This window comes from Trichechus manatus, unplaced genomic scaffold (genome assembly GCF_000243295.1).
Source record: "Trichechus manatus latirostris isolate Lorelei unplaced genomic scaffold, TriManLat1.0 scaffold00212, whole genome shotgun sequence".
NCBI classification, from domain to species: domain Eukaryota; kingdom Metazoa; phylum Chordata; class Mammalia; order Sirenia; family Trichechidae; genus Trichechus; species Trichechus manatus.
Window position 1 is genome coordinate 1,245,589 of NW_004444148.1, and position 26,897 is coordinate 1,272,485.

Sequence of the window (26,897 nt, forward strand, 5' to 3'; positions counted from 1 at the left end):
GGTCAATTGGTATAACAAAGTTTTTTAAGAAAATGTTCTGCATCCTACTTTGGTGAGTGGCATCTGGGGTCTTAAAAGCTAGCGAGTGGCCATCTAAGGTGGCATCAATTGGTCCCAACCCACGTGGAGCAAAGGAGAATGAATAACACAGAAGACACAAGGAAAGTATTAGCCCAAGAGACAGAAAGGGCCACATAAACCAGAGACGTCATCAGCCTGAGACCAGAAGAACTAGATGGTGCCCAGCTACCATAAGTGACCGCCCTGACAGGGAGCACAGCAGAGAGTCCGTGATGGAGCAGGAGAAAAGTGGGGTGCAGAACTCAAATTCTAGTAAAAAGACCAGACTTAATGGTTTGACTGAGACTGGAGGGACCCCAGAAGACATGGCCCCTGGACTCTCTGTTAGCCCAAAACTAAAACCATTCCCGGGGCCAACTCTTCAGATGAAGATTAGACTGGCTCATGAGACATAAAATGATACTCAAGTAGATAGATGAGACTAATGGGCAGCTCCTGTCCGGAGGTGAGATGAGAAGGCAGAGAGGGTCAGGAGCTGGTTGAATGGACATGGAAAATCAGATGTGGAAAGGAGGAGTGTGCTGTCACAGTATAGGGAGAGCAACTAGGATCACATAATAATGTTTGTATAAATTTTGTGACAGGCTAACTTGAACTGTAAACTTTCACTTAAACTACAACAATAAAAAAAAAAAAAGAAACCCTGAAGTAAACTGATATTAGAAGAACAATTTCATTATAGTAACTAACATTTGTCTAGCACTTCATAGCTATTAGAGTGCTTTCACATGTCCTTACTCCATTGTTGAACTAAATGCTAAGGGAGAATAAAGGTGAAGTAGTTTTAGGAGTAGTTTTAGTAGTTTAGGAGGTTAAGCTTCCAAGGTACATATTTGGGTTGTACAGCAAACATTTGCAGCACTGAGCGTGCTTGGCACTGTGCTTCTGTTAGGAGGTATGTATATTTTGGCTTTCAGACATCATGGTTGTATGAGCCTATGGCAGTTACAAAGCTGAAGGCGATGTTATAATTTAGGAGGTAGTTCGCCTAGCTTCTTTTCCTTCTAGGAGGGTCCCTGCTTCTTTGCATGTGATGATGTCATCTCTTTCACATAGGAGTGCTCTAAACATTTTGACTTATTTCCAAGATATGACAAAAACCTAGAGCTACAGATAAAAATTTCTCAAGCCCTCTTGGACCCTGCCTGTGCCTCTGAATCAACAGACTATGTTCCATAGAATGAATAATCTTGTCCTTCTTGACTTAGACTTTACACACAATAACACCCATCACTTAAGTACCACTGACTATGTGCTAAGGAGCACTGGTGGTACGCTGTTTAAAGCATTCCCCTGCTAACTGAAGGTCAGTGGTTTGAACCCACCAGCTGCTCCGTGGGAGAAAGATGTGGTAGTCTGCTGCTGTAAGTATTTACAGCCTTGGAAACCTTACGGGGCAGTTGTAGTCTGTCCTATAGAATAACTGTGAATTAGAATTCACTTGATGGCATTGGGTTTGGTTTTTGGTTTAACTAGGTGCCAAATAAAGTTCTAAGTGGTGTGTGTGTGCGCGTGCGTGCGTGCGTGTGTGTGTGAGTGAATTCACTTACTCTTCAAAGCAACGGACTTTGAAAGGCAGGTAGTCCGGTTTCTTCATTTTACCAATGAGGAAACTGAGGCTCAAAAAGATAAAGGTGACTTGTCTTTGGTTAGTTAAGTGGTTAGTGGCAGAACTAACACTAGAATGCAGTTTTCTTACCCGTAGTCCAGTAGGTTAAAAAGAGAAAAAGATTAGTTTTAAGGTATTTTTGCAGAGGGTCTCCTGTTGTATTTAAGGAATGCTGGGAACTTAGTGTGTGAACTGCATCATGTTGGTAGCATACGTCCTCTTCTAGGTGCCAGAAACCAAACCAAATGCATTTCCATCGAGTAGATTCCGACTTATAGCGACCCTATAGGACAGAGTAGAACTGCCCCATAGGATTTCCAAGGAGCAGCTGGTAGATCCGAACTTCATACCTTTTGGTTAGCAGCTGATCCCTCAGTCACTATGGCACACGGGCTTCACTACGTGCCAGGATGCCCCCAAATGCTGGCTCTGCATTTGGGAAAGCAAATACATTTTTTTCAAGAGTCAGGATACAAAACTAGAGGTGGTGACAGTAAATTGATACAGCAGGCATTTAGAAAATTATAGGATATATATATATATATGTATATAGACACATGCACGCACACGGACATGCACACACACGTATACATATATACATGGAGCCCTGTTGGTGCAATGGTTGAAGTGCTTGACTGCTGACTGAAAAATCGGTGGTTCAGATCCACCAGGTAGCTACTCCTCAGGAGAAAAGACCTGGCGATCTGCTCCTGTAAAGATTACAGTGTAGGAAAACCTATGGGGCAGTTCTAATCTCTCCTGTAGGGTCACTATGAGTTAGAATCGACTTGACAGCATACAACAAAAAACTATGTGTATATGAATATAGTTAAACTTTTTATAATTACAGTCTATGTGATGAATTTATAGTGAGTAAAACATAAATATCTCTATTTATTTTTTGAGGGGAGCAAGATTATAATTAATTCAGAATTTTAGTAAAACATCTGTAGAGTTATTTTATAAGGTCTGTTTTGAATTATGTTTACAGCTAGGCATTTTGCCTATTTTTCATATTTAAATGCATGGTGGTGGTGGTAGCTCCTGTCATGTCTGCTTCTGACTCATGGCGACCCCATGGACAGTACAGTGAGACACTGAACCATTGCCATGATCAGTTGCGGATTGAACTGTTATAACTCATAGGAGTGTCGTTGGTTGATTTTTGGAAGTAGATCACCAGGCCTTTCTTCCTAGTCTGTCTTAGTCTGGAAGCACTGCTGAAACCTGTTTAGCATCATAGCAACACTCAAGCCCCCGCTGATAGGTAGGTGATTGCTGTGCACGAGGTGCATTGGCTTGGAATTGAACACGTCTCCACGGAGGATGAGAATTCTACCACTGAACCACCAGTGTCCTCCTTAAATGCATGGTATAAATTTTAAATGTTCTGTTAAAGTATCTGCATATAAAGTTAAACTGTAAGAGTTATTAAGCTTAAATCATTTATAGATACGTTTTTCTGTTTCTTCAGGCTATTTTGGACATGACATATTTTGAAGAGAACAAGCTAGTAGATGAAGATTTTCCTGAAGATTCTTATTCTTCTTCACAGAAAGTAAAAGATCTGATAAGTTTTCTTTCAGAACCAGAAATTTTAGTTAAGGAAAATAATATGCACCCAAAAGTAAGTTTTGCAATCCTCTGAGTTATAGTGGACTGTTGCTAGTTCTTAACTATACTGCTCTTTCGAGTCTATATATTTTTCTTCTTGATTGTATCTGTCCCTGTTTTGAATTAGGATTGAAGGAGGGAGATACGAGAGTATTAACACTTCAGACCAATGCCACAATTAAGGCATATATTTTATCAAATGTGTTTCAGAATGTTTGTGTAATAGGGTTGTATTTAATTGTAGCATCTAATCATTTTCTAAACATAGATATTCCATTTTTCTGCTCTTTTTACTTTTGTAGGTACTGTCTTTTCTTGAAGGTCACTAGTAACCTAATTACCAGATTTATTGTTCTTTTTCTGTTAGTGTCTTCCTAGGGATTTGCTGCCTTTTTTTTTTTTTTCCCCATCATTAATCACCCCATCTCTGTGGGACCCTACATGCTTTTCTTTCTCTGTCTTCATCTTTAAGGCAAAGAGTAAGAAATCTTGCTATTACTCTCTTCCTAGCAACTCTTCTCTCTCCAGTTCTGAAAGCATAGGTACCCCTCAACATTGTCTCCTCAATCTTCTGACAGTCTCTATTTTGTTTGCTTGACCACCTATTCACATGCTTTTTACTATCATTTCTGTCTAGATGATTCCAAAATTTATATCTCTAGCCCTGGATACTCTTTCAAGCAAATAGTTCAACTGCCTTCTGACTCTCTCTACTTAAATATCTTACTTGTTTTATATATTTGTCAGAGGAGGCTAACCTTGGAAACGGTATCCAAATTTAAATGAATCAGCACAGTAAAAGTTTATTCTTGCTTGTCATCATAGTTCAGTGCTGGTTGGTGGTTGAGGAGTTGGCAGGGATCTGTTCCATGCAGTTATTCAGGGATTAAAGCTCTTTCCATTCTGAGATGCCACCCTTACCTAGGTCCTTGGTGTTCTTTTCAGCCAATGGATGATAAAGAGGGAGTGTGAAAAATTGAGAAGTTTTTATGTCTGTGTTGGGAGGTCCCCAAAACTACACTTAGGTTCAGTAATTCTCTAGGAGGACTCACAGGATTCAGCATATAGTCTTACTCGTGACTGTGATTTATTACAGCAAAAGGATACCAAGCACAAAATCAGCAAAGGGAGAGGATGTTTGGGGTGAGGTTTGGGGGAAACTAGGCTCAGCTTCCAAGAGCACTCTCCCAAGGGAGTCGCGCAAAACATACTTAATTCCTTCAGCATTGAGTTGTGACAACATGTGTGATATGTTGCCAACTAAGGAATCTTGTTAGAGACTTAGTGTCCAGGGATCGTAGCGGGTGCGGACTGGTCACGTAGGTACCCCTGCCTGGCATGTACCCAAATTCCAGGCTCCCAGAAGGAAAGCAGGAGTTCCGCATATACTATGTTGTTTTTACAAACAGGTTAGGCACAGTGAGCCACTTTTATCTGTTAATGGCGGAAGACTTGCTGAAATCTAAGTTCTCAGACACCAGCCAAGGGCCAGCCCTGCAGACAGGTCTCTCCAAGGATAGCAGTTAAGGCCTGCTATGTTAATTAACTTTTTCGATACAGGACCAGCTCTAGATATTGTGCCCATTACTTTTACCTACATTCCACTGGCTAAAACTAAGTAAAGTGGCCACATATGACTGCAAGGGAGGCTGGGAAATGCAATCAAGTTGTGTGCTCTGGGGGAAAAGGAAATAGTAGTTTGTGCTATATCAGTCTTTGCTCCACAAATTCTAAATGTTTAAATTTGAACTCTTCTTCCTTATACTTTGCTTTCCCATTGACCTAGCATATTTTGCTGATTTTATTTCTGTCAATAGCATTGTTCTTTTAGTTTTCCACACAAAAATCCCTGGGTAATAGCTTCCTTAGGCCTATAGCCTATCAGTTGCTAAGTCCTGTAGATTTTAACTTACATCTGTAAAATCTCAGCTACAGTCTGAGATAAACACTGGTCTTTCCCTGTCAGTCCTATACACTGTTGGTCGGTCAGTTTGTCTTAAAGGACAATGCCAGTATCAAAAATTTTTTCTACTTTCTATTATGTATTTAATTACGTATAGAATCCTTATCCTGGTGTTGCCTGATCTTCTTCTGTACGTATTAGTGTTTTTCTCCCCCCCCCCCTTTGCCATTGGAGCAATACTTGAGCTTGTTGATCACTATGCTCAAGCACCCAAGATACAATGCACCCAAGATACATACATTGAGGAGTCACTTTAAATCACATTGTGAAGCCAAGGTTGTCGTTTTATTTTCAAGAACTAGAACTTGAGCTTCTTGAGAGCAGAGGCTTTGTTTATGCGCTGCTATACTCCCCTCAGGATCGTACTTTGCCATATATGCAGCACTTAGTAGATGTTTATTTCAAATAAAATTATGAAGTTTTATTATATATTTATTATAATTTTATAATTTATATTTATTTGTTATAATTTCACTTATTTTGAATAAGTGAACGAATGTTTTAAAAGAATTTGATTTAATAATTCTTGTATACAATTTTTCGTTATTTTATCTCAGCAGTAGTAGAAATAGGTATGATCTCGCTTCAAGTAACATGTTTCTGGAGTTATCTTTTAACTTAGATTATGTACTACTTATATTTCACATTTATTAGGGAGTTTGCTACTAAAGTGTATTTTAAATTATTTTGTAAATTTTTTTTTTTTTTGTAAATTGAGGTAGTTTTTATTTTAATTTTCATATAGCAATAGATTTTGATATATCTAATTGATTCAAAGTAAGGCATTCCTGTGTAAGTAAAGGAAGGGCCAGTTTGGCGATATGAGGGTGTTTTTAATTCCTCCAGGTTTTGAGATTTAACTTTGGTTTTTACAAACATCAAGGTCCTTTTTTTAGCTGTATCTTTGGTGTGTTTCAGCAGTGCACTTTGCTTGGGGACGAGCTACTGGAATGTCTGTCTTGGAGACGAGGAGCTCTACTCTACATGTATTGTCATTCTCTTACCAAAAGGAGAGAGTGGCTCTCAAGAAAATCTAGTTTGCTTAAAAAGGTAAGAAGACATTCCCCATACATTTTTAATTGTTGATATTTATAGGTTCCAAAAGTTGTCTTTGGTGTAGTATTAAGAATAGTGGAATCAAAGTGTCTGAGTTTGAACTCCAGGTCTTCTACTTGGTAGCTGTGTAGTCTTAAATAAATTGGGATTGTTGTGATGATTAAATAAGATAACACGTTAAAACTCTTTGTGAATTGGGAAGCTCTGTATGCTTAAGTTGTGAATTTTTATTTTTTAAATATAAGATAATTAGCATTTTTTTTTTTTGCGCTGAAGAGAAACAAACTTGGTTGTGAGCCTCTCTCTGTCAGCAAATCACTCCTAAAGAACTCACATGATCCTGCTCCTAGAAAATTGTGACCTTCTGACCCGTCTTAATTTGCTGACCAATTACACATGATTTAGGGGGCGCTTGGAAACCGGAGGTCACTCTTTCAGATGTAAAAGTTTGATCTTAATGTTTCTAAGCTATAATAATTATATACATATTTTGAATCAGTTGTTGAGTATGTCATTATCATTTTATCCTTTCTTCCTCTGACGATGTCTTTTACAAGTATTGTATATTATTGAAACGTGTTCTTGGTTAAATTTTTTTACCATACTCTTACTAATAGGGTCATTTTGGGGTGTATACCAATATATAGGGTTGCTATCAGTCAGAACTGACTCCACGGCAGTGGGTATGGGTTGTTATGGTTTTGACTTACATTATGAAAGTCTTGGGGTGGTGGGTCCTTGTATCATTGAAATAAACATTCAAAAGCTATCTATATTTCAGCCCATTTTCTCTTGAATGAAAAATGGGGGAAAACGTAACATTTGAAGTTCCTACAATTCTGCATATAATATTTTCAATTCTTTGGCTTTGCCTTTCATTTAGTACCTTGTTGATGGAATCAGTTACTTGCTACAGATGCTAAATTATCGGTGTCCTGTGGAATTAAATGAAGGAGTTTCCTTTCAAGACATAGAGACAGCTAAATTACTGAGTGAAGGTAACGTGATCTTTTGAAGTTTTTCTAAGCATTTTGAAGCTTTTTAAGATGTTAGGAAGTTTGTTAGATTTTACTCTGATTTAATTACATTTCGTTAGATTATAGAGAAAAATAATAAGAAATCTTTTTAAAAATTCAAAGATTAAAATCTCATGTAATATGGGAAAATACTGCTGTTCTGTTTAGTAATTTTGGGAGAGTTATATATTATGTTACTTATCTTGCATCCTCACATAACTCTGATCAGTATTTATCAGAACTTAGATTTGGCTACTTGTAACAGACTGGAAGTAGCTTTTAAACAAGGTGGACATTTACTGTTTTTTCACATAGAAAAGGCCCAGAGCTGGTATGGTGGCTCTGGTGTTATCAGGGTCCTATCTTTTTCCTCCATCATCCTTAGAACTAGAGCCCCTCAGCTTCAGAGGGAGACGTTTCATATAGAATACAATATAAACGATACTTCCTGGATTGTGCAACACGGTCATCCCTGTTTAGGATATGGTTTCCATTTGCAGTACCCCAAGATGCTCCTGGAGCTCCTTCCATCTTACCCATTTTTCAGGCCATAGAAATGGCAAAAGGCCATGTCAGCTGAAAAGTTTCTTACAGCACTTCACCTACATTTCACTGGCCAAAATTTAACCAGATGGCTTCACCTTGCTTTATGTGGACCTGGGAAATACACTCTTACCTGATACAGTGCTGTCTTAAATAAAATCAGGGCTCTTTACTGAATAAGAAAGAAGGGGAGAGTGGATATTTGGTGGCAACCATTACTTTCTTCAACAAATATATATGCAATTCAGAATTTTAGGAACTGGATATAGAGCATTATTTGATTTTCACACTGAGATTGAGAGAGAGAAGAACCACTTACTTTTACCAGTCTTCTTATAAGTGGAGGAGGTAAACTAGATGACCTACTCAAGGTCACACAGCTGGCAAGTAACACTGGATCGTATGTGTAAGCTTTCTTGTCTTACACATCATCTGAAATTTTGATGGAGGAAAATCAAATAGATGAATAGAATTCTCTTAAGGAAAAGTCTACAATTTAAGCATCTTTAAATTTTTTGTTTTTTGTTAGATGCTCCAGTGTCATTAACACACGAATGACTAGTGGTGTCCAAAAATTAATTCAGATAAACAGTTTATTCTAAAAAAAACTTACTATGAATAAAAGAGCTCCCTCACTGGGCATGATGTTTTTATAAACGTGGGGTGTTTTGATGTATTTGTGGGATGTATTTATTCCAGATAACTAGTGAACTAATTTGGAGCTCCGGTGGTGCAGTGATTAAGTGCTCAGCTGCTAACCAAAAGGTCAATGGTTCTAACCCACCAGCCACTCTGCAGGAGAAAAATATGGCAGTCTGCTTCCGTAAAGATTTACAGCTTTGGAAACCCTATGTTAGGGTCACTATGAGTCACAGTCAACTTGATGGCAACGGGTTTGGTTTTGGTTTTAGTGAACTAATTAGAGATACTAAAAATGGCCTTTTGAAAATCTCATCCTACCCACATGGACTGATTAAATTGAACTCTTACTATGTGACATTGTTTAAAAGAAAAAGGGAATCAAAGAAAATGGCATAAGTCACTCATCCCCCTTGTTCTCCGTTTCTAATCATAAGGCAAGATAGTCTCATGGCTGGAACTTCTTTTTCAGGATGAATGTGGTATTGGTGTCTTCTCTTAAATCAGTTTAGTTACACTAGGGTCAGATAGAGTCACAAAGCATTTTCCAGGAAAAAAGAAAACAATATAAGCACCACGGTAGTTTTACCTACAGTGCTCATTCCTCTTACAGTGTTGGCTTCCTCTCTCTTCTAAAGTAGGTTGCTTGTCCCTAATTCTTATCTCTCAAGATGATTAGAGTAGAAGCCCGGAAGCTTCCTTTTCATAGGCTGGCTTATAAAACCCTGTTGGAGAGCCTGTAATTATTTTTGGTTAACCATTCAACATAATTCTGAATAATCCTTAATACATAGGAGAAAAGTTCTAAACAAGGCATCAGAATATTTTTGTGGCCAAATCTTGATGATATTTTACCTAAAATTTAAAAGTGTATGTTTAGTATAATTTTATTTATTTTTCCAATTTAAGATTATCATAGTGTTTTTTAGACATTGGCTATATGTCTTTAAATTTTCAGCGTTTAAAAATTACTAAATAACGTATTCAGTAAAGCTTTTCACATTATTCCTGAGCCTCACTCCTCTGTGAGTGGGAGCCAGAGAATTTAGTATTTTCATGTGCCTTTATAAAAGTAGCCTTGCCAAACAAATTGTGAAGTCAAGTGGGTTAAATCAGAATACTCTCCAGCTTTGCATACTTTTGGTTTATACCCTTTTTATATCACTAAGGACTCTTTTCCTGAAGTCCTTTGGCCTGCAGTCCTTTAGCTCATTGCTTAACCCAGAACTTGGATTTCTGATCTTCTAAAAGAGCAGCTTTGAACTGACATCACTAATTGCCTGGGTAGCTTGTTAAAAATACAGACTTCTGTGTATCGCCTGCAGGTTCTGATTCAATATATGTGGCCTAGCCTAGTCATCCAGTGCTGCTGTAACAGAAATACCATAAGTGACTCTGGATATTCCTTCCATCTTATTTTGATGCTTCCTGTGTCGTTCAGTATTTTGCCTGTCGCATCCTTCACTATTGAAACTCGAGGCTTGAAGTTTTTCTTCAGTTTTCAGGTTGAGAAATGCTGATCGTGTTCTCCCTTTTGGTTTTCTAACTCCAGGTTTTTGCATGTCATTAAATATTTTGTCTTCTCGAGCCAGCCTTTGAAATCTTCTGTTCAGCTCTTTTACTTCATGATTTCTTCCTTTTGCTTTAGCTACTCGATGTTCAAGAGCAATTTTCGGAGTGTCTTCTGACATCCATTTTCATCTTTTCTTCTTTCCTTTTTAATAATCGCTTGCTTTCTTAGTATATGATGTCCTTGATGTCATTCTGCATCTCTTCTGGTTTTCAGTCATTAGTGTTCAGTGTGTCAAATCTTTTCTTGAGGTGGTCTTTCGATTTAAGTGGGATATATTCAGACTTGTACTTTGGCTCTCGTGGACTTGTTTTGATTTTCTTCAGCTTCAACTTGAACTTGTATATAAGCAATTGATAGTCTGTCCTGCAGTCGGCCCCTGACCTTGTTCTGACTCATAATATTGAGCTTTTCCATTGTCTCTTTCTACAGATGTAGTTGATTTGATTCCTGTGTATTCCATCTGGCATGGTCCACGTGTATAGTCGCCGTTTATGTTGTTGAAAAAAGATTTGCAATGAAGAGGTCATTGGTCTTGCAAAATTCTATCATGCGATCTCCGGCATCGTTTCTATCACCAAGGCCATGTTTTCCGACTACAGATCCTTCTTTGTTTCCAACTTTCACATTCCAGTCACCAGTAATTATCAATGCATCCTGATTGCATATTCAGTTAATTTCAGACTGCAGAAGTTGGTAAAAATCTTTAGTTTCTTCATCTTTGTCCTTAATGGTTGGTGCGTAAATTTGAATAATAGTCGTATTAACTGGTCTTCCTTGTAGGCGTATGGATGTTATTCTGTCACTAACAGCATTGTACTTCAGGATAGATCTTGAAATGTTCTTTTTGACAGTGAATGCAACCCTGTTCCTCTTCAATTTGTCGTTCCCGGCATAACAGACCATATGATTGTCTGATTCGAAGTAGCCAGTACCGGTCCATTTCAGCTTACTAAAGCCTAGGATATTGATGTTTATGCATTCTGTTTTATTTTTGACGATTTCCAGTTTTCCTAGATTAATACTTAGTATGTTCACATTCCAGTTATTAATGGACGTTTGCAGCTGTTTCTTTTCATTTTGAGTCGTGCCACATCAGTAAGTGATGGTCCCGGAAGCTTGACTCCATCTGTGTTATTAAGGTCAGCTCTACTTTGAGGAGGCAGCTTTTCCCCAGTCGTCTCTTGAGTGCCTTTTAACCTGAGGGACTCATCTTCCAGCAGTATATCAGACAGTGTTCTGCTGCTATTCATAACATTTTCACTGGCTAACTTTTTTCAGAAGTAGACCGCCAGGTCCTTCTTCCTAGTGTGTCTTAATCTGGAAGCTCAACTGAAACTTGTCCACCATAGGTGACACTGCTGGTATTTGAATACTGTGGGTTAGCTTCCAGCATCACAGCAACATGCAAGCCCCCTTAGTACAACAGACTGACAGATGTGTGGGGGAGAATCATAGCTATTACAGTGTTATTACTATGAATGACATTATGATCTCAGATCTATCATCTTGTCTGTACATAATGAGATACTAATTGAGGAGAGTCAGGAAATGAACATAGGAGTTTGCTTGTCCTAGTAGCACCTGCAAAGTCTCCCTTATAAGCTTTGGAAAGCACAGAGACTGCAGCATATGTATGATCATTAATGTGTGGTACCTTTTTTGTTAAACCTGTGTGCTACCCAGCTTAAGGTCAAATGAGCGCTTAAGGCTAAAGGCAGGTTTCTTTTCCCCAAATTTAGAAGTTGCTGATAGAGTTCATGTGACTTCTTAGTCACAGCTCAGTTTCATTTTGGGGGCTTCCTCACATCAGCTTTTAGTACTCTCCTAATTCTACCCTATCACTGTGTGAGCTTATATGCATTCATACATAGTATTAGATAGAATTACAGGAATAGCATTCTGTAATTATCTTTAGTTGTCTTTAATAGAGCTTTTTTTTTCTTTTTAAATATTGAAATACGGTGCCACTTTGTGGCAATTGAATTAAACTGTGAGAAAGTAACTAGAAATAACCCCAGGCTGATAGTATGGAAAAAATAGACCTTCAAGATTAAAGCTTAGCAAATGACTAACATTTGAGAGTAGAAAGGTGGTAATTAGGGGCATTCTTAGTGTTAGGGTAGTCAAAACTATAATATAAATCTTAGAGTTGCTGTAGCTAAGGTGAATCTGCATATTCTTCGGCTCTATTTGAAGGGCTATTTTAATTTCTTTAGCATCGTGGAGTACTCTAAATCATTAATCCATGAAAGCGGAGTGCATGAGAATTTCTAAATCGCCTGTCTCAAACTTCGATAACCCCTTTCCTCCACGTGGATCACTGCTATAGTGAACAGTTAGTCATTGGGAGTGTATCATATATATCTTAGATTAGGAGAGGCAGGGGGAAAAAAGCTTGAGAAACACTATTCAAAATTGTTGATAGGTGAACTTTTTTTCTCTGAGGTTTATCATTCTGTAACTATGAAGGAATCAAAGTGAAAAGAAATGATTTTAAGTTGCATTATAATTATTAAATGAAAGTTGCTTTATGTATACAAAGCATAATTAGTATATGAGAGTATTGCAGAATTAATGTATGGTAGCCTCATATTTTCATGAATGCCCGCCTCGGATTCTGCTCTTAAATGGTCACTTCTTTGATTGATTTAACACTATAATGAGTCAGCTATTTTGCTGCATTTGTTTCTTCTCTTGCTGCTATTTATAAGCTGAATTTGAGGTGAAGTGAAGGTGATAGCTGTAAGAACAAATTCTGAGACTATAAAAAGCTTGCAATAGATGTAAGGTAATAGAAACTGCAACGGTTTTGAAAAAAAAATTTTTTTTTGACATCTCTAGTACCATCATGGAGCCCTGGTGGCACAGGTTAAGAGCTCGCTGCTAACCGAAAGGTCAGCAGTTCAAACCCACCAGCTGCTTCTTGGAAACCCTATGAGGCAGTTCTGCTCTGTCCTGTAGGGTTGCTATGTGTTGGAATCTACTTGATGTTAACGGGTAGTACCATCATGACCACGTCCCATGAGCAATTCAGATTAGATACTCATTCGTTTGAGGTAGCCTTTTCTAATCACACAGTACCTATACACTGTAATAAATAATTTATTTGTATTTTTACTGCTTTTGAAAGTTAAATGGTCATATGTTTTAATAGCACTTTATGTTTTTTTCTGCGATGCTTTATACATTTTCATTTCATGTGTTCCTTAAGAAAACTCCAAGAAGTAAGTAGGGTATGTGGAATCCTCATTTTTTACATTTGTACACTGAGGCTCAAGGAGTTCTCGTAACTTGCCCATGGTCACAGAGCCAGTAACTTATACTGAAAACTTTTTGATTTTAGGTCTGTTTGTCTACTGAATTAATATACTTTATGTGCCAAAAGAAGTTTAATTATATGATCTACTTGCCCACCGGAGCCCCTTCCCCCATGATAAGAATGCTTTCAACTTTTAAAATTTTTTTTTATTGTACTATAGATGAAGGTTTACAGAACAAATAGTTTCTCATTAAACAGTTGGTACACGTTGTTGTATGACATTGGTTAACACCCCACGACATGTCAACACTTTGCCTTCTCAACCTTGGGTTCCCTATTACCAGCTTTCCTGTCCCTTCTTGCCTTCTAGTCCTTATTTCTGGGCTGTTGTGTCATTAGTCTCATTTTGTTTTATAGGCCTGTCTAATCTTTTGCTAAAGGGTGAACATCAGGAGTGACTTCATTACTGAACTAAAGGGGTGTCTGGGGGCCGTACTCTTCGGGACTTCTCCAGTCTCTGTCAGGCTAGTTAAGTCTAGTCTTTTTTTGTGAGTTAGAATTTTGTTCTACATTTTTCTCCAGCTCTGTCCGGGACCCTTTGTTGTGATCCATGTCAGAGCAGTTGGTGGTGGTAGCCAGGCACCAGCTGGTGTACTGTACTCAGTCTGGTGGAGGCTATGGTAGTTGTGATCCATTAGTCCTTTGGACTGTTCTTTCCCTTGTATCTTGTTTTCTTCATTCTCCCTTGCTCCTGAAGAGGTGAGACCAGTGGAGTATCTTAGATGGCTGCTCACAGGCTTTTAAGGCCTCAGATGCTACTCACCAAGGTAGAATGTAGAACATTTTCTTTATAAGCTTTGTTATGCCAGGTGAGCTAGATGTTCCCCGAGACCATGGTCCCCATGGCCCTCTGCCCAGCAATTTGGTCCCTGAGGGAGTTTGAATGTGTCTATAGAGCTTCCATAACCTTGCCTTGTACAAGTTGGGCTGGCTTCCCCAGTATTGTGTACTGTCTCACTCTTCACCAAAGTTACCACTTATCTATTGTCTATTTCATGTTTCCCCCTCCACCCCTCCCCTTCCTCATAACCATCAAAGATTGTTTCTTTTTGTGTGTAAACGTTTTCATGAGTTTTAACAGTAGAGGTCTCATACAATATTTGTCCTTTTGTGATTGACTCAGTTCCCTCAGCATAATGCCCTCCAGATTCATCCATGTTATGAGATGCTTCTCAGATTCATCATTGTTCTTTATCGTTGCATAATACTCCATGGTGTGTATGTACCATAGTTTGTTTATCCATTCATTTGTTGGTGGGCATCTAGGTTGTTTCCATCTTTTTGCTATTGTGAACAGTGCTGCAGTGAACATGGGTGTGCATATGTCTATTCAGGTCACGGCTCTTATTTCTCTAGGATATGTTCCTAGGAGTAGGATTGCTGGATCATGTGATATTTCTATTTCTACCTTTCTAAGAAGCACCATATGGTTTTCGAAAATGATTGTATCTTTTGCATTCCCACCAGCAGTACTTAACAGTTCCAGTCTCACTTCAGCCTCTCCAACGTTTGTTGTTTCCAGATTTTTTAATTCCTGCCAGTAACACTGGGGTGAGATGGTATCTCATTGTGGTTTTGATTTGCATTTCTCTAATGGCTAGTGATCACTAGCATTTCCTCATGTGTCTGTTGGCTGCTTGATTGTCGTTTTTAGTGAAGTGTCTGTTCATTTCCTTTGCCTATTTTTTAATTGCATCGTTTGTCTTTTTGTCGTAGAAGTGTTGGATTTTCTTGTAGATTTTAGAGATTAGACCTTTGTCTGATATGTAATGTCCAAAAATTTTTTCCCAGTCTGTAGGTTCTCTTTTTACTCTTTTGGTAAAGTCTTCTGATGAGCATAAGACTTAATTTTTATAAGATCCCAGTTATTTAGCCTATATTCTGGAGTTTGTTGTTGGTTATGGTTTGTATCCAGTTAATGCCGTGTATTAGGGCCTCTAGCATTGAGCCTATTTTTTCTTCTATGAATTTTATAGTTTTTGGCTTTATATTTAAGTCTTTGATCCATTTTGAATTAGTTTTTGTATATGGTGTGAGGTATGGGTCCTGTTTCATTTTTTGCAGATGGACATCCAGTTTTGCCAGCACCATTTGTTAAAAAAACTGTCTATTCCCCATTTGATGTACTTTAGGCCCTTGTCAAAGATCAGGTGACCGTAGGTGGATGGATTTACGTCTGGTTTCTCATTTCTGTTCTGTTGGTCAATATATCTGTCGTTGTATCAATACCAGGCTGTTTTGACTACCGTAGCTGTATAGTAGGCTCTGAGGTCAGGTAGTATGAGTCCTTCAACTTTATTCTTCTTCTTCAGTAGTGCTTTACTTATCTGGGGCCTCTTCCCTTTCCATAGAAAGTTAATGATCAGTTTTTCTGTGTCTTTAAAGAATGTTGTTGGTATTTGGGGTAGGGATTGCATTGTATTTGTAAATTGCTTTGGGTAGAATTGTCATTTTGACAATGTTGAGTCTGCCTGTCCACGAGCGTGGTACGTTTTTACATTTGTGTAGATCTCTTTGGGTTTCTTGAAGTAGTGTTTTGTAGTTTTCTCTGTATAGGTCTTTTACATCCCTGGTTAGTTTTATTCCTAAGTATTTTATTTTTTTAGGGGCTCTTATAAATAGTACTGTTTTCTTGATTTCCTTTTCATCGTTCTCTTTATTGGTGTATAGGAATCCAACTGATTTTTGTATGTTTATCTTGTATCCTGCTACTCTGCTGAACCTATTAGTTCCAGTAGTTCTCTCGTGGAATCTGTTGGGTTTTCTATGTATAGTATCATATCATCGACAAGTAGGGACAGTTTAACTTCTTCATTACCAATTTGTATGCCCTACATTTCTTTTCCTTGCCTTATTGCCCTAGCTAGGATTTCCAGCACAGTGTTAAATAGGAGTGGTGATAAAGGGCATCCTTGTCTTGTTCTTCTCGAGAGGAATGTTTACAGTCTCTCTTCATAAAGAATGATGTTGGCTGTTGGTTTTAAATAGATGCCCTTTATTATGTTGAGATATTTCCTTTCTATACTTATTTAATTGAGAGTTTATATCAGGAATGGGTGTTGGACTTTGTCGAATGCCTTTTCTGCATCAATTGAGATGATGATGTGATTCTTTTATTTATGCAGTGGATTATGTTGGTTGATTTTCTAATGTTGAACCATCGTTGCATACCTGGTATGAATCCTACTTGGTCATAGTGTATTAATTTTTTGATACGATGCTGAATTCTATTGGCTAGAATTTTGTTGAGAATTTTTGCATCTATATTCAGGAGAGATACTGGTCTGTAATTTTCTTTTTTTGTGGTGTCTTTGCCTGGTGTTGGTAACAGGGTTAGCGGCTTCATTGAATGAATTCAGAAGTTTTGCTTCCTTTTTTATGTTCTGAAATAGTTTGAGCAGTACTGGTGTAAGCTCTTCTCTGTTTGGTAGAATTCCCTAGTGAAGCCGTCTGGGCCAGGGCTTTTTTTTGTTAGGAGTTTTTTATTATCTTTTCAGTGTCTTCTTTTGTTATGGGTCTGTTGAGATTTTCAGCATCACTTTGTGCTAGTTTGTGTAGATAGTATGTTTCCAGAAATTTATGCATTTCCTCTAGGTTTTCAGATTTTTTGGAATAGAATTTTTCGTAGTATTCTGTCATGATCCTTTTTATTTCAGTTGGGTCTGTTGTAATGTCGCCCATTTCATTTCTTATTTGGGTTATTTGCGTCCTCTCCTGTTTTTCTTTTGTCAGTTTTGCCAGTGGTTTGTCAATTTGGTGATTCAAAGAACCAAGTTTTGGTTTTGTTGACTCTTTCTACTGTTTTTCTGTTCTCTATTTCATTTGTTTTTGCTCTGATCTTTATTATTTCTTCTGGTGGTTGTGGGCTTTTTTTGCTGTTATCTGTCTGTTTGTTCGAGTTGTGTAGTTAATGTTTTGATTTTTCCCTTCTTTTTTGATGTGTGCATCTATTGCTGTAAATTGCCCTCTGAGGACTGCCTTTGCTATGTCCTGAAAGTTTTAGTATGATGTGTTTTCATTCTTGTTTGATTTTAGGAGTTTTTTGATTGCATCTCTGGTTTCTTCTATTACCCAGTGGTCTGTAAGCAGAATGTTACTCAGTTTCCACATAATTGATTTTTTTTGCTTTGCTCTTCCTGTTATTAATTTCTACCTCCATGGCATTGTGGTCAGGGAAGATACTTTGTATTATCTCAATGTTTTTGATGTTGTTGAGGGTTGCTCTTTGGCCTAAAATGTGGTCTATTCTGGAGAACGTTCCATATGCGTTGGAAAAGAATGTGTACTTTGCAGTTGTTGGGTAGAATGTTCTGTATATGTCTGTGAAGTCAAGTTGGCTGATTGTGTCCTTTAGGTTTTCTGTATCTTTGCTGAGTTTCTTTCTAGATGTTCTGTACTTTACCAACAGTGGTGTGTTGAAGTCTCCTACTATTATTGTGGAAGTGTCAGTTTCTCTTTTCAGTGTTGTTAGTTTATGTATTTTGGAGCCTTGTCATTGGGTGCGTAGATGTTTGTTATGGTTATGTCTTCATGCTGGATCGTCCCTTTAATCATAACATAGTGCCCTTCTTTGTCTTTTATGGTGGATTTCGTTTTTTAAAGTCTGTTTTATCTGAGATTAGTATTGCCAGTCCTGCTCTTTTCTCGTAAGTATTTTCTTGATATATTTTTTTCCATCCTTTGATTTTTAATAAATTTACATCTTTGTTTCTAAGGTGTGTCTCTTATAGACAGCATATTGATGGATCCTGTTTTTTTAACCCATTGTGTCACTCTCTGTCTCTTTATGGGTGCATTTAGGCCGTTTACATTCAGTGTAATTATTGATAGGTGTGAGTTTATTGCTGTCATTTTGTAGTGCTTTTTTCTGTGGTGCTGACGTTTTCTTTGTTCCTCTTACTTTCCTGTGCTGAATTCCTTTTGTTTGTGTATTTTGTTTTCATTTCTTTTGTTTTTGTGTAGATTTTTTGTTTACTGCAAATTTATGTTTTTCTTTATTTTGATAAGTAGATTTGTTAATTTTCTTCGTAGTTACCTTGAAATTCACCTGTATCTTCCTAAGTTTAAACCAGTCGTTTACTACTTGACATCACCTTGACTTCCTCTCCATTTAAAAATTCTGTACGTACCTGTGTATTTCCTCTTTTATTGTTCTGATGGTGTTGTCATTTACAGATTGACCTCTCTGGTTCCCTGTTGTAAATCTTTTTTTGTTTTGTTTTATCCTAGAGAGTTCATTACCTTGGTTGGTATCTGGCAATGGAATGATATATGTAAAACCTTGAAAGCAAAAAATTGCCAGCCAAATATAATATATCCTGCAAAACTCTCATTCAGTTATGATGGTGAAATTAGGACATTTCCAGATAAACAAATTAAGGGACTATGTAAAAACCAAACCCAATTTACAAGAATTATTAAAGGAAGTCCTTCAATCTGTGAACAAACAACATCAGACCACAAACTGAATCTAGGATGCAAGATCACGGCAGCCAGATACCAATCTAGGAAATGAACTCTTAAGGACTATCCGAAACCAAAAGAATCACAGCAGGGAACCAGAGAGGTTAATCTATAAATGACAGCAATATCAGAACAATAAAAGAGGGAATAAACGGTAGAGGTATAGAACCTTCTAATGGAGAGGAAGGCAAGGCGATACCAAATAATAATAGACTGGTTCAAACCTAGGAAGATAAGGGGAAGTTTCAAGGTAACCACAAAGAAAGTTAACAAACCTACTCATCAAAATAAAGAAGAAAAACATAAAGTCTCAGTAAAAACAAAATCTACAAAGACAAAAGAAATGCTTTCAACTTTTGATGAAAATCCTGCGGTATATTCCTTTCTTCCTTGGAATGTAAAGTATCTTGGATATAATTTATTAGCTTTGATAACTTAGAATTACGAGGTCCTTCAGAGTCATGATGATGTACCTTAGTTTCTGTAGACTTGTAGAAATACAGGAGAGTAGGATACTGGGCTGTATCTTTATCATTGACCCCAGCATATACTCCAAATCAAAGTTTTGTTGATGGATGGGGTTCAGGGAGTCAGTGCGTACCCTGAAATTGTGCACAGAATTTGGGGTTTATGTTCTCAGAGAAATTGCATAGATAAGATTAGATTCCCAAAGACATCTAACAGAAGACCCAAACAAAGTTAGGGAATCACTGCTAGGTGGTTCTTTTAAAAAACCTTTCTGATAGTGTTTTTTGTTTTTGTGATTGGCTTTTTCCTTTTATAGATAGGGATAAAAGTGCCAATTAAATGGGGATTGTATTAGGGATATTTCACTTTTCTAGATTTTATTGTCATGCGAGAAGGTAAAATGCTTAGCGTTGTAAAAGAAACGTATTAGAGTTTTAATAAGTAGGTTTGTTTTTTTTTAACTTTCTAATGCTAATCTTTCAACCTAAATGACTTTCCCAGGAATTTTTAGTGACATTCATCTGCTGGCTATGATGTACTGTGGAGAAATGTGTTACTGGGGATTGAAGCATTGTGCAAATCGACAGTCAGAAAATCATGAAGTGGATACTAATGCTTCTGGAGCAAGCTGTACTACACACAAAGAACCATTGGACTTCCGAGAAGTAGGGGAAAAAATTTTGAACAAGTATGTATCTGTGTGTGAAGGACCCCTGAAAGAACAAGAATGGAATACAACAAATGCAAAACAAATTTTAAATTTCTTTCAGCATTGTCATAACTAGTAACTTCATCCATTCCTTTTCAAACAGACCGAAAAAAATAGACAAAAAAGACGCATGAAATGGAAAAGTTCTAGAAAAGAAGACACGTTGACACTAAATTTGAGAATGTTACACTACATAAAGACTACAGCATAGTTACCCTTTTTTAAGAGCCAGCACTGTCTTTCATTTTATATTTTTAATCCTATGAAAGAATGATTCTTTAATTTTTAAAATAACGTGTGTTATTTTAACTCAGCCTGAACTACAGATATCCTGTAACTAATAATAAGGAGGAACCCCATTTTATTTTCCAAAGATTATTTTTCTTTTACTTTAGATTATGTTTTAATCTTCCTATATTGAAGTTTGTCAAGATTAAAATCAAGTTACATCATTTCTTTGAAAATACACTGTGGATATAAGAATAGGCAAAATGAAAAATTATGATTAATATTCAGCTTCCATTTTCAACATACGGTAAATAATGAAAGACTCCTCAAAGAAATCATTGTGTTTAATTTGCCGTGAATTACTAATGGCAATTAAATTTTTTACTCTAGTATCATTTTATGAAAATTTAAAAATTATATTCCAATTTGGTTTAAAAGAAAATCCATGGTTTATGAAGTGATTAATGAAGATTAAAAAGCACGTTAGGTTAGTCAACCATTAGTAGCTCCTATGCCCTTAGGGGACATCTGATCATACTATATTAAAATTTTAATATTTTTTTGCCTTTAACAGTAGGTATGAGTAGTAAAAGCCAGATAACCTATCTTGGTACCTTCCGCACAGTCTTTCTGTCTACCTCAACTCCAGTTTTCGTCTTGGGGGGATGATCTGTTTCATACTCTAGGTGCGGGGTTTCTCGACTTCTGCGCCAGTGACTTTTATCGCATTCCAGCAACTTACTCCCATGACCACATCTTGAATTGAATCCTGATCAAGTTTCTCTTTCTGAAATCTTAAATTTCACTACCCATTAACTGATGACAATTCTCATCTTTCTGGATTTTCCACTTCCTTATTTTTGTAGATTTTTTCTTTTCCTTATTTCCATTTACCATCTCTTTAGCTTTTCACAACCTCCTTTTCTTGACTACATCCTCTTTCTTCTAAACAGTTGGCCACTTTCAGATTTCTTTTATTCCTATCCAGCCTCAGCCTTATGGGGTGCCGTATGAACTACTTGCTTGCCAGTTCCCTCAAATCCCTGTTCCCCATGGCCTTCAGCCTAGTCATTCTGCCGGCTGTCAACCTTGAATTAATCCTACTATCCACCTTTTCTGGGATGGTGAGCTCCACTTGAAGTTCATGTAGTTCTTCAGAGTGGAATCACTACAAGTGTCTTGCCTCAAACTTTAGAAGAATCCTCAATGTAAGCCTTTGTTTATTACTAGTGTGGCCTCAATCTTTTCCCACTGTGGCTAATCCAAACATCATCACTTGCCTCAGGCCCTCTGTCTCCTCCTCTAGCACATGGCCCTTCTTTCTGTTGTAGAGAAAATGGAGAGTGAGGTGGTCAACTTCGGTTTACCAGTTTTACCTCACTCATTTTTCCTATTTTTAGAGAAAAAGAGGTAGCCTCCTTCCTGTTGAAGTCTAATCCCTACCTGTGCTGCAGATTTTATCTGTACTGTCTCCCTCATTTCCTTGGGCCTAACTTTTATTTATTGGTCTTCTTTATGGGCCTACTCTCTAGTTGTTGATCTCATTTAAAGGTTTACCCTGTTTCTTTCTTTCCTTCTCTCTTCTTGTCCCCTCCTTTATTCTCTTTTTCTTTTTTACTTATTACAGATACCCTTCTTAGGCAATGTCATTCATAGATATGGCTTCACATGCCACCTGTAATATTAGGCTGACTCCCACAACCAGTAATCAGTTCTTGTCCAGTTGCTTCTGACTCATGGTGACCCCATGTATTGCAGAGTAGATTTGTGCTGCAAGTGTTTTCAAGTCTGTGACCTTTTGGAAGCAGATCATCAGGCCTTTCTTCTGAAGTGCTTCTGGATGGTTTAGATCACTAACCTTTTAGTTAGTACAGCACTTATCCATTTGCACCACCCAGGGACTCCACTGACTCCCAAACTAGCTTGACTTTAGGCTTCTCTCCTGAGCTCTAAACCTTATTTCTAACTTCCTGTTAAGTATGTTTGGAGCTCTGGTGGCGCAGTGGTTAAGAGTTTGGCTGCTAACCAGAAGGTCAGCAGTTCAAATCCACCACCTGCCACTTGGAAACCCTATGGAGCAGCTCTACTCTGTCCTGTAGGGTTACTATAAGTCAGAATTGACTCGACAGCAATGGATTTTATTAAGTGTGTTTACGAGATAGACATCTCATAGTGATATTATGTTCAATATGTCCAAACAATTCATCTTCATCTTTCTGGTATCAGTATGGCCACCTCTGCTCTCCTTTGATTACTACAGGTATATGTTGCATAATGTCCATTCGGGCAATATCTGATCACTTTTAAATCCATGGTCCCATAAGGTTATAATAAAGTTCAGAAATTCCAACTGGAGAATGGGATGTAGCAGATGTTCTTTGCTAAGTACTGTAGATTCTATCTGTCTCTCACTAGCACTCAGGGTCCCTTGTCAGCTCCAGTCCTGGGGCAGCAGGGGGAGGGTGTCCTGGCACCCATCCTTGGCTGCCTGTCCCACCGCACTTGCCTCAGGCAGGGACTGCACAGACACCACCAGAGCCACTGATGGGGATGTCCCACCAGGCCACCACCCCACTTGACCAGGGTGCCCTGTGCATCACGCCTGGACCAAAGATTGCGGCTCATCCCTTGGTGGCAGCTGCTGGGCAATCCGGGCTGTGGCAGTGGTGGGAGGAGGAGCAGAAAAATGGCCAGGGAGGAGGCAGAGGCCAAGGTAGAGGAGGGAAGGCAGGGATAGAAGAGTTTAAAGCCCATTAGGGGAGGCGGGGAAGGCAGGCAGGGGGGAAGAAAGGGAAGGGAGCCTGCGGTGGAGTCAGAATTTTTGCGCAGTCCCTTGGTGTAGTGGTGGCGGCCTAGGTCCCGGGCATGACCAGTGACCGTCCTTCACATCCCTCTTCTGTATATAGTTTGGTGTTTGCACCAGGGCTTTAAATCAGTTCATAACAGTTCAGTAATCGCCGTTGTAAATGAGGGCAGTGTACACACTGCATAGCAGCCAAATCTGTTGCCCATCAGGTTTTGACCTGAGTAGGAAACAAACAGTGGTGCCCCGCTCAGAGATGGTAGCCGACTGAGCTGCTTTGAATGCGTGTTTTTCTCCACAGTCCTGCCAATAATCCAGTCTCACATATCAGGCTCCTGAAACTTTCAGGATCCATGCAGAAGACTGGGTTATTGGCAGGACTGTGGAGAGTGACACACATTAAAAGTGGTGCTGTTGGCCGCCATCTTTGAGGTAGACATCGCTGTTTGTTTCCTACTCAGGTCAGAATGCAGTGGGCAACAGATTTGGTTGCCGTGCAACACTTACACTCCCCTTACTTACGTCAGCAAATACTGAACTGTTCCAAATTGGTTTGAAAGAAATCACACAACGTCATATTTCACAGAACATAAAAGTGACACATACCTGTATTTGCACAGAACATCCTTTTCCATCCCCTCACTTTAATCTGTTTGTGTCTTTGGGCCTAAGATGTATCTCTTATAGACAGCCTATAGATGGACCATGTTTTCTTATCTAATCTGCCACTCTCTGCCTTTTGATTGGAGTGCTTAATCCATTAATGTTCAGGGTAGATATTGAGAGAAGATGATTTACATTTGCCATTTTATTGTACACTGTTTTATGAGATTTCTAGGTTGGTTGATTTGTTTTTTCTCTTTTCCTCCAGTGCTGAGTCCTTTTTATATATAGCTTTTGTCTCCCTTTTGTTAATTTTTTTTAGTAGATGTTGAGCTATTTTGTTTTTCTTCTTTATTTTGGTGTATAATTTTGTTACTTTCCTCTGTAGTTGCCGTGAGGATTATGTTTAATATCTTACAGTTAAAGCTACCTATTGTATCTTGATACCAGTTTGACTTCCCTAAAATATGTAAAAGTCTCTGTCTACCCCAGGCCCCTGTTCTTTTATATGGATGTTATCATTGCTTCTTTGTCTTCTGGCATCCCTGTATTCCTAGTTTGTTTTATTGTTATATGTAAATAGTTACTATTCTCTCTCTATTTTTTTTAATCTTCTCCCTGTAAGTTTGTCATTGTAGAGTATGAAGGACTTGTTTTATTTACTAGCTGTCCCTTGCTGTATGTATCACTTCTAGTTGTTGTCTGGATGTCATTGTTTTTCATTCTGTATTACTTTCTTTAATATTTCTTATAGGGCTGGGCTGGTAGTTACAAATTCCCTTAATTTCTGTTTATCTGGGAATGTCCTAATTTTACCCTCATTTTTGAATGACAGTTTTGCTGGATATACAGTCATGCACTGCATACTGTCCATTTGGGCAACATCCGATTGCATGCACATCTGTGGTCCCATCAGATTTTTTCTTCTTCTCTTTTTTTTGAAAGGAAAGCAGCTCTCCTTTGGCTTATTATGTCCCCCCCTAATGGTTTCAAGACCTGATTATTTTCTTCTTTAAATTTTTTGTTGACACTATGTGTTTTTTACTAATGGAAGGAATGCTGATTAAAGGACCAATTCAGAATTTTTGTCACAAGTTATAGATTTTGATACCCATTATGTGGAAACACATGTGCCCCAGTAGACCCTGGAGGTAGTAAATGATGGCAGTATGAGTCAAGGATAAAATCACTGTTTTATTTATTTCTTAAAAATTTGCAAAACATGAGGTAAAACATGAAGGCACCTGGCAATGACTGCCCATATATTTTATTCCAGTCTCCTCCTCCTCAGTCTTTTTATGATTTTTCATGAAACTTTTCCAAACATGGTACAATGCATTCTTCCTTACTGCAAAAGCAGTACTTACACACCAGATGAATAAAACTAAAGGAATTTGAATCTCAGGAAAATTACCACTGTGTATCCTTTATTATAACAAAAGCAGTACTAACAGCTAAGAAGCAGAAGCAGCTGCCCTGGAATATTGCTGGACTGCACACAGTGGTGCATTCCAGCTGGCTAAATGTGGGTGCAGTGAGTGGGCCCTAAGATTGAGTGCAGGGTAAGAGTAATTTACAGAGTTCGAGTCCCTTGCAAAGTACCAGTGCAACACATTATTCCTTATTGCAAAGGCCATTACTTACTGTTCAGAATCTAGAAAAGCAGTTCTGAAAGATTGCAGAACAAAGACTGAAAGCAGAGCAGGGAGCCAGTAACACCTGGAAACAATGAATGGTGTCAGGGAGAAAATGGCCACTATGACTGACTGAAGACTAAGAATACTTTATTCTTACAATAAGTACATTCTCAGGAGAAACATAGTATTAACTGGGAAACATAGTGAGGAGGCTTCTCTCACAGAAGTAAAGACAAACCTGTCAAATGTTTAGAAAATCCACACATCCAGGAGGCATCACCTAAGACAGTGTTCAGTCTACACAAAAATGAGGCTCTGACTCAGGGTTCTTGAGTTTCACCCATTCTACCTTGAGGTAAATGCATTAAAATCAGGCTGCCTGTTTCCTAAAGAACTCCAGAGGCATAAAAAGTGGTTGGGATACCGTATGTACCGTATGTCACAAAAGGGTTTTAAAAGTGAATCCTGGTGGTGCAGTAGTTAGTGCTTGGCTGCTAACTGAAAGGTTGGTGGTTAGAACCCATCAGCTGCTCTGTGGGAGAAAGATGCAGCAGTCTGCTTCCGTAAATATTACAACCTTGGAAACCACGTGGGGCAGTTGTACTGTGTCCAATAAAGCATTACTGTAAGTTGGAGTTCAACTTGATGACAGTAGATTTTGTTTTGTTTTATTTAAATGGTTTTTAAAGACCCCAATTCCCTGGAGTGAACGAGCAGCAGGGCTTCAGGGCATATCCTGTTCCCCGTCTATGCCACCTTTGCTCCTACTGTGGGTGCTGGCGGAGGCACTGGCTGGGCTCGAGTGCTCACGGGCTCCCAGCCAGGGCCGCGACCACCAGCTGCGTTCCTGGTACCCATATACTCCCTGCCCAGTCCCCACGGCCACCTCTGCACCTCCGGTGCACCCTCTGCTGTCAGCCTGGATGTGCGCAAGGTCCTGATACGGCTGCTAGTGCAGCACCTGCCCCACCTGTACACCTAGCAAGCCGGGCCTCCTGTATCCAGTGGATACAGCTCTCAGTCTTTGTCTGGCAGACAGGTCACAGTGAGGCCATGGGGCCCAGGTTGCTCCTGCTCCTTAGGTGGGCTGAACAGTGGATGGGGCTGGGTGCTTGTAATGGGGATTCCTATATATAGTATGGTGTTCACATAATGTCCAAATCACATAACATCCTATTTGACAGAATGCATTGTGGACATTAAGCGATGCATGACTATTATTCTTGGTTGGCAGTTCTTTTCTTTCAGGACTTTGTGTCATCCATGCCTTCTAGTCTGCATAGTTTCTGACGAGAAATCAGTGTAAGATCTTATTGAGGCCCCTTTGTAGGTCATATTTCGCTTTTCTCATGCTTCTCTCAAAATTCTTTTTTTCTTTGGTCTTTGCTTCTGGCAAGTTTGATTATGATACCTCTTGGTGTGTTTGTCTTGGGATCTATCCTATGTGGAGTTTGTTGAGATTCTTGGATGAAAATCTTCTCATCTTTCTTGATATTTGGAAAGGTTTCTGCCATTATTTCTACAAAGATTCTTTCTGAACTCTTTTTTTTCTCTTTTCTAGAATTTCCATTAT

At 38.5% G+C, this 26,897-nt stretch overlaps 1 protein-coding gene across 3 annotated transcripts in view; it reads left to right on the forward strand.

The window, feature by feature from the left end:
- Nucleotides 1–26,047, forward strand: part of RIMOC1 (RAB7A interacting MON1-CCZ1 complex subunit 1) — a 31,210-nt gene extending 5,163 nt beyond the window's left edge. The window contains exons 3-7 of one of the 3 annotated variants that reach the window (XM_023742500.1): nt 3,165–3,317; nt 6,186–6,317; nt 7,207–7,321; nt 19,846–20,032; nt 20,157–26,047. In XM_023742500.1, coding sequence (XP_023598268.1) covers nt 3,165–3,317; nt 6,186–6,317; nt 7,207–7,321; nt 19,846–20,032; nt 20,157–20,187 — 618 coding nt within the window. In that variant the 3' untranslated portion in view covers nt 20,188–26,047. Of the gene's footprint in view, nt 1–3,164; nt 3,318–6,185; nt 6,318–7,206; nt 7,322–19,845 lie in introns of all 3 variants that reach the window. The other 2 variants (XM_004388455.2, XM_023742499.1) reach the window with 2 other exon arrangements.
- The last annotated feature ends 850 nt before the right edge of the window (nt 26,048–26,897 follow it).